Genomic DNA, 8,816 nt, shown 5'->3' on the forward strand with positions numbered 1-8,816 from the left:
AACAATATCCAAATTGCTCTGCAATTTTCTTCGGACAGGTAAGAAGACCAGTTTCCGTTTTTAAATATTTTATGGGGGTGGGGGGTACCCCAGCTAGGCGCTTGACATCGGACCATATCTTTTTGGGGGTAGTGAAAGGTGAGATTCGGGAAGTGAAGTTTTGAAAGCAGGTGCGTTTGGCAGCTAGTACAGCTTTTCTAAAGCAAGCGTTGGCTCTTTTGTAGAGTAAAAGATTCGGAATTGTAAGGTCCGATTTGTACTTGTGAAAAAGATCTTGTTTTTCGTCCCTAAGCTCCTGGAGAGAGTAGTTCCACCAGGGGACTTTGGCCTTGTGTGGAATGCTTTTAGTTTGTGGGATGCTGCAGTTTGCCGCCGCCCTTATACATTTAGTAATTTGGGCAATTTGGCTGTTAAGGCTACCAGTTTTCCATGTCAATGAGATACTCGTGCATTTTGTTTTAAAACTCTCCCAATTGGCCAAGTCTGTTTTGTACTTTGGTAACGGTGGGGATTTATCAGCACTGAAACGGATTGATACGAACGTAGTGATTGGGAAGTGATCGCTGCCATACAAATTAGAAGCGATAGACCAGTCGCATATGTGCGCAAGTTGTGGGGATATCAGGGAGATATCTACGTGAGTAAGAGTATTGTGGGTCGAGAGGTGAGTGGCGGAGCCGTCATTAAGTGTGATTAAATTTAGGTCAGCAATTGTACGCTCCAGGGCTTTCCCCCGGGAGTTGGATTTTGGCGATCCCCATAGCGGGCTCCAAGAGTTGAAGTCGCCCAACACTATGAAGGGTCCGGATATATGGTTTAAACAGTCAACAATGTCGGTACTCCTGAAACTCTGGCAAGGTGGGATGTACATATTTATTATGGTAATGGGCCGGTCCAGATCAAGCTGGAGTGCTGAGCATAATATGTTTGATGTAATCTGTTTGTGGGTATGGGGGATGTGTCTTTTAATGAGCACTCCAATACCTTGTTTGGCTGACGTGTTATGGGGAAGGTTGCAGAAATAAGCTAAATAGGCCTTAGGGCAAACAAAGCTTTTTGAATCGTTAGGCAGATGGGTTTCCTGTAGGCATATAATGTCGGGCGAATTGTCATTAATGAGTAGAGACAGTTGGTTGTAATTGTTTATAAATCCATTTATATTCCATTGGGTGATTTTTAAAGGCATTTATTTAAATAAGAAAAAAAAAAGGAGGGTACTGGGGGCGCTTTTAGAGATCTTGTTCCATTTGAGATTCAGAGTCAGAAAGGTTTTTTGCTTGGCTAAACTCGGAGTCTGTGGACATATTTTCATTTGTAGAATTACTGTGGTCCGAATCTAAAGTTTTTAGAAACCGTTGCTCTTCGTTAATGATAGCGCGAGATTTTTTTAGTCGGTCTTTGATCATGGGGTTTTATCTTGCGTTCGTGGTGACGGTGGTGATTTGGGGTAGTGGGGGGAAAGGGGGGAAAGGGGGAAATGGGGGGAGCCCGGCAAGGGCGTTGGAGGAGAGGTGGGGGAGGGGGTTACATTTGCTTTTTGTGTTACATTGGTTGTGCTTTGCTTGCTGGTTGATGGTTTGTTGTTGTCTTCTGCTTGCAGAGAGTCTTGCTTCGGTTTCGAAGCCGTTACCGAAGTCGGTTGAGAGGAAGCAACCTTCGCGAAGGAAGCCGAGTGATTGATTGTCGATGATGATTGTTGTAGTTGTTGTTTTTGAATAATTCTAGCTTCACGCATGCTGCATTTTTTTGTTGTTTTAATTTTTAGTAGGTCTCTTTGCTGTTGATCCGCTGGGCAAGCAGGTGAGGAGGCGGGGTGTTGGCCTGAGCAGTTCGCGCACTCGGTGCGTGAGCAGGGCGCAGGTGGGTGAGGGGCAAGATTGCAGGTGGAGCACATGGTTGGATCACCACAGTGTCTAGCTGTATGTCCGATCCTCTGGCAGTTTTTGCACCGCATTGGGTTTGGTATGTATTCCCTTACTTTGACACTGTACCAAGAGATGTCCAGCTTACTAGGAAGATTGTAGAGATCGAAAGTGACCAGAATCACTCCCGAGGGTTTGGTGGCGTTGTCGATGGTTTTGGTAAACTTGAATACCGAATGCACGTTTTGAGCTCGTAGCTCTTTCACAATTTCTTCTTCTGGGATGTTGTTTAGGCATGGTGCGTATATTGTTCCCTTCACAAAGTTAAGAGATTCGTGGTAATTGAATTCGACGTCGCATAAGCCAGGTAAGTGGGTGGTACGGAGGAATTTGTCGGCCACTGGTTTGGTGGTAACTAGCATCAATAGATTTCCATCTCTTAGCGTAGAAATGGAAATTATTTCCTTGCTGATGGTTTGTAGTGCCTTGTGTACAGCGAAGCCAGAGTAGTGTGAGATTGGTTTTTGGGAGTCTTTTGTTTTTACTATTATAAACTTTGGATTTTTTTGAGCTGGAGTTGGAAGTTCAGGGAACTCTTCCGTAAGTTTTTGATAGGGTCTTTTCTTTTTGGATTTGGGGCTCTCGCCTAGCACAGCAAAGCGATTACCCTGCAGATTGGGGGGCTCGGGGGCCATGATCGCGAGTGTTTTTCGTCTGTTTTGGCAGACGAAGGTGCACTCGGAGGGGGGGGGAGGTATACTAAGCACAGGTTCCGAAGATCAACGATGAGAAAGAATAAAGACGTCCGCAGTCGGTGACTGGTAGTCGGTGACTGCAAAAAAAAAAAAAAAAAAAAAAAACGATATAAAACTAACTATAATTGGGAAAGTAATTGAAATCGTTAATAAACATCAAGTAAACAGATATTAAAGATATATAAACCAGATACTAAACAGCTAGTAAACAACTTGTGTACATCTACTAAACAACTTGTATACATCTACTAATCATATAGAAACCTGATACTAAACAGCTAGTAAACAACTTGTATACATCTAGTAAACAACTTGTATACATCTACTAAACATATAGAAACCAGATACTAAACAACTTCCATACCTCTACCAAATATATTGTAACCAGATACTAAACAACTTGTATACATCTACTAAATATATAGTAACCTAAACAGCTAGTAAACAACTTGTATACATCTAGTAAACAACATGTATACATCTATTAAACATATAGAAACCAGATACTAAACAACTTGTATACATCTACTAAATATATAGTAACCAGATACTAAACAATTTGTATACATCTACTAAATATATAGTAGCCAGATACTAAACAGCTAGTAAACAACTTGTATACATCTAGTAAACAACTCGTATACATCTATTAAACATATAGAAACCAGATACTAAACAACTTGTATACATCTACTAAATATATAGTAACCAGCTAATCAGTATTGTAATTAAAGAGCTTATTAAACTTATTCAGAATCTTAGACAATGATGCCTTACTCATACAAATAGTATACAAATAGAATAGAATTAGAAAACTAGAACTAGAAAAATAGTTGACAACAAGAACCGATATTACCAGGTCCCAACACCTCTATCACAAACTTGAATCAGAAATTAAATTGAAAGACGCTCCTACGCTAACTAATGAGGCTTTCGAAATATATAACAATATTATTATGGGATGGAACAAATGAATGCTTTAAAAATAATACAACATCTGAGAAAGATTACATTGTGAGAACTATTTTACATCTATCTATGGGAACCAACCGAAAATATGCGTTTGGACCGAAGGTTAACAACCCATATATTTCTTACAGAGGGAGGAGTCAGAAAATTAATTATATAAAAAAATATATATAATATATATTTAATTATGAATTAAATGAAATATGTTTACAATAATAAAATAATATTAAATGATCCTATAACATTTGTTTCTGACTGAACAAATGAATGGTTTAAGAATAATCCAACATCTAAAAAACATTAAATTGTAAGAATTATTTTACATCTATCTATGGGAACCAAGCGAAAATATGCGTTTGGAACGAAGGTTAACAACCTATTTATTTCTTACAGAGGGAGGAGTCAGAAAATTAAATATTTAAAATATATATAATATATATTTAATTATGAATTAAATGAAATATGTTTACAATAATAAAATAATATTAAATGATCCCATAAAATTTGTTTCTGACTGAACAAATGAATGGTTTAAGAATAATCCAACATCTGAGAAACATTAAATTGTAAGAATAATTTTACATCTATCTATGGGAAGCAAGCGAAAATATACGTTTGGAATGAAGGTTAACAACCCATATATTTCTTACAGAGGGAGGAGTCAGAAAATTAAATATTTAAAATATATGTAGTATATATTTAGTTATGAATTAAATGAAATATGTTTACAATAATAAAATAATATTAAATGATCCTATAAAATTTGTTTCTGACTGAACAAATGAATGGTTTAAGAATAATCCAACATCTGAGAATCATTAAATTGTAAGAATTATTTTACATCTATCTATGGGAAGCAAGCGAAAATATACGTTTGGAATGAAGGTTAACAACCCATAAATTTCTTACAGAAGGAGGAGTCAGAAAATTATTGGTATATAAATATATATAATATATATTTAATTATGAATTAAATGAAATATGTTTACAATAATAAAATAATATTAAGTGATCCTATAAAATTTGTTTCTGACTGAACAAATGAATGGTTTAAGAATAATCCAACATCTGAGAAACATTAAATTGTAAGAACTATTTTACATCTATCTATGGGAAGCAAGCGAAAATATACGTTTGGAATGAAGGTTAACAACCCATAAATTTCTTACAGAAGGAGGAGTCAGAAAATTATTTATATATAAATATATATAATATATATTTAATTATGAATTAAATGAAATATGTTTACAATAATAAAATAAATAAAATAAAATTAAATGATCCTACAAAATTTCTTTCTGACTGTAATTAAAACTACAAGTACGTATGAAGGGAAAGTATTTTGTTCAATGAGGTACGTCGGCTACTTCCGAGTTGGTGCACGGGCGGAACATCATCCCTTATCAATGGTCTTGAGATGTATGAACTTATCAGACGGCCTGCTCCTTAGGTCTTGGGCATGTGACTTTAATGATGGTCAGGTAATTATAGTTCACGGTAAGTTGGTTTGTATGCTTTGATAATTTTTAACCAGAAACTATAGCAACTCATAACACTTGTTAACAGTTAGTTACCATCTAAAACCAAGTACTTTACAGATACTATACAAAAAGTAATCATCCAAAAGCAAGTACTTTACAGGTACCATACACAAAGTAACCATCCCAAAAACAAGACTAAAGAGAAAGTAAGCATCAAAATACTGCTAGGTAACAACTAAACACAACGTGTCCAATGTGTCAAGTCCATGTCCAGCAGTATGAGTACTACCCTAAAATATTTTATATCTCTGGATACTCTTCAAAGTCAAAATCTATTAAATTCTGGATGGAGCAGTGGAGACGAAATTTCTACGGGATCCCATTTTGTTGAGATTTGCTGAGGATTATAAAAAAGTTTTGTTAAAATGTAAACATGAACTAGTGTTGATGCTAACTAAGAATCTTGGCGATGTGTTAGAACAAATCAGAAATGAACAAACTTTTAAACTGGAAATGACGAACATAGCCTGGAAAATTTTCCATGTAACTCCGACCGATTTTGCAAGTTTTAAGATATATGATATTATTAAAAGTGGTGTAAGCGTACCAATAGCATTCCGGAGTTGGTATTCATATGCTAACCCAAAATAGGGGTATGGGAGTCAACACAGCTGCAATGAGAAATTGTCGGCTAACCGCGAAAAAACCAAGATTTGTAATAATTGGATTTACACTAAATGGAGAAGTTATCACAAATAATTTATCAAACTTGAAAGTTCATTTGAATTCTGAATCATAACTATATGATAAACTGAATGTTGATTTTAGTAAGAATCAGTATGCTCACCTATATGAAATGTATACAAGATCTCAATCTAGTTAATATAATCGTGAATCACAACCATTTTTGACCCCAAATGAATTTAAATTGGAGACCCCTATTATTGTGGTTGATCTTTCATATCAAAATGAATCAGTGAAAACTGGTCCTATTGATGTGAGAATTTCAATAGAACTAAAGACACCAAGTCATGAAAATACCCAAGCTTACTGTCTCCTCATACAAGACCGTTTAGTTGAATATAACCTATTAAACGGACTAATACAACGAGTTGTTTAACATTAGAAAAATGTTGAAAGATACTGTTTCGATTGATGTTCAAGGTTTCTTTGATAATAATAATAATTTTATTCTAAAGGAAATTGGAATTGTATTCGAAAAAGATCCAAACTTGAATAATAGTTTTTTAATAGAACCACCATATGATTTTACTTTGCTAAATACAAAATCTCGAAAGACTGCAATTTGGTTAACCAATACACATCACAAAATTTTTTGGAACGATGCAGAGAACAGTTTTCCACAAACTCGAAAGTATCTAAGGACAATTACAAGCGGAAAACAAATTATTTGTAAAGGTGTGGAAAAGAAACGATTTCTACAGAAGTTTTTTGGGAGTCGTCGGCTCATTAATATCGAGGAAATGGGCTGTCCGTCATTAAACAGGTTTAAAGGAAACCGGTTTCCCTATTGTGAAACACACCTTAAGGGCGGGGTTTGTGCTCTAAACAATGCATGCATTATTTTGACATATTTTAAAAGTAGCTCCAAAACAATAAAATAATTGTTATACATCATTTTAAAGTTGAGACTAGACGTGTAAAGACCTACAAGAAAATAAAATGAACAAAATTAAATTTCATGAGGAAATTGACCAATTTATTGAACAATTTAAAGGAGATATAATTGCTCAGCATTTTCAATACCTTCTAAACACAAAAACTATGTTCATGAATCGAGGAACACTTTACATTTTGTAATCCAGAAATGACGTCGGAAACGTGCGCCTGCTTCTTCTATGCAAATCGCCGGAATCAAAGCAGAAAATTAATTTCTATATATAACAAAAATGTTCGCAATACAAAATAAACTTCTGACTTTTTATTTCGAGTTAAAATTACAGGTACGGAGAATGGAAAATATTTCCTTGACTGAGATATGTCGGCTACTTGCGAGTTGTTGCGCGGTCGTGATTTCAACTCCTATTATGGGAACGTATTAGAGCTAGCAATTGTCAATGAGCGTGCGCCTTCTGGGTTGTGCATGTGTCCCTTTTATTGCGGTCAGGTAATCGACAGGTGGGCATGTTCGGGTAGCTCTTGCTTGAACCCCTTTTATGACATGTTTATGACCCGTTTGTGGAAAGGAGAGAATCTTAGACAATTTACCAGTTAAACGTTCTGGGGCGGAAACAAAAATGTGAATTTGAAAATATTCCACATCTGAGAATCATTAACTTGTGAGATTTATTTTATTGGGGTTCTTTTGATTTCTAAATTAGTTTTACAATCATAGGAAACATTATTCCCCAACGTGATCGGACATGTTCCTCTAAGATAACCATCTTTGAACACTTTGGGTGTGCGACCTTTCACACGTGCACAGCAACATCTGTGATAATGAGGCAAAAGGGTACGTGATCACACCTTTCCCCAACATGATCGGATATGTTCCTCTAAGATAACAACCTTTGGATACTGTGGTTGTGCGACCTTTCTCACGTACACGTTTTTCACCTGACTATTAATTGCACATAATGAGGGGAAGGATACATGATCAATATTGTCACATGGGGATGTGGGGGCCATGGGGGCAATTAAGTATACTCTTTACGGACATGATCGTGACATTTTTATGACTTCAAAGCCCATTAAAATCAGTTAATTTATTGAATTATGCTAATTGTCCTAGAACCCGAATATGTTAATGAGGGGGGCCGGGGGCCATTAATATGCTAATTGTCCCAGAACCCGTCTCTCCCTACTACTTAAGTGAGTGTAATATCTATCTCATCGGGTTCGGAAAATCAGACCAAAACATGATCAAACCGTCGGGCTCGTTTGAACATAAAAAAACAATTGATGGTAAACATTTCGTTAAAAAAGTTTCTGGTGGTGGAGTCGCAATTCCTGGACAAGGAGATGGTTCTTGGTAAAGAATTTCGCAAGCAAGCTCAATTGACAATATCCAGTGTGGGCGTGAAAGTAACCAAATCTACCAGTACCGAGGCAGATATCAGTTCGATTTATAAAATTGATACTGAAGACTGCAACCAAATAGTAACGGACATCGAACCAGCAGCAAGCGCGAAAGCTAAAGAGGTAGTACACAATGTTGTCCAAAACTATAAAGCGGTAAACACTAAATCCACAACCATTCAAATGCGTTTGAGTCCTAATGACGATAAGCCGATACCTTCACGAACTCGCAGATTTTCGTATTCTCAGAGTCAAAAAAAAAACAGCCCACCCAGTCGTACTTGTTAACAAACGTGAAGGATCTCATCGCTTATGCATCGATTAATGGCAAATCAATAAAGTCATTATCAGAGACCATTTTCCACTTCCTTTAATCGAGGATCAACTTGATAGATTGCATGACGCGTGTACTTTTAGCTCAATAGATTTAACAAGCCATTTCTTTCACGTTGGTATAGAAGAAGGGAGCCGAAAGTATACGTCTTTCGTCACACACAATGGACACTTCCAGTTTCTTCGGGTTCCGTTCGGGCTTTCCAATTCGCCGAGCGTATTCCAGCGACATGTAAATGCCATCTTCAGAGACCTGACTTGTAAAGTTGTAGCTGTACCATACGTCGACGACATTATAATACCAGCGAATACCGAAAAAGAGGCTGTAGAAAGCATCATCAAAGTTCTGAAAAGATGCTCAGAATATGGACTGTTAT

At 36.4% G+C, this 8,816-nt stretch overlaps 1 protein-coding gene across 1 annotated transcript; it reads right to left on the minus strand.

The window, feature by feature from the left end:
- Positions 1 to 699: 699 nt before the first annotated feature.
- LOC139354428 (uncharacterized) lies at positions 700 to 2,557 on the minus strand. Its single transcript, XM_070998662.1, has 2 exons — positions 1,979 to 2,557; positions 700 to 792 (listed from the first exon to the last, which is right to left on the minus strand). Exons 1-2 carry the CDS (start codon positions 2,555 to 2,557, stop codon positions 700 to 702), a joined length of 672 nt encoding a protein of 223 aa, XP_070854763.1.
- Between the last annotated feature and the right edge of the window lie 6,259 nt (positions 2,558 to 8,816).

Source organism: Drosophila suzukii, assembly GCF_043229965.1.
Source record: "Drosophila suzukii chromosome 2 unlocalized genomic scaffold, CBGP_Dsuzu_IsoJpt1.0 scf_2c, whole genome shotgun sequence".
Taxonomy (NCBI): Eukaryota; Metazoa; Arthropoda; class Insecta; order Diptera; family Drosophilidae; genus Drosophila; species Drosophila suzukii.

Coding starts and splice junctions, on each gene's coding strand:
- LOC139354428 (XM_070998662.1), bottom strand. CDS start 2,557: ATGGCCCCCGAGCCCCCCAATCTGCAGGGTAATCGCTTTGCTGTGCTA. Junction 793..1,978: donor TCTCTTGGTACAGTGTCAAA/GTAAGGGAATAC, acceptor GACCCTTCATAG/TGTTGGGCGACTTCAACTCT.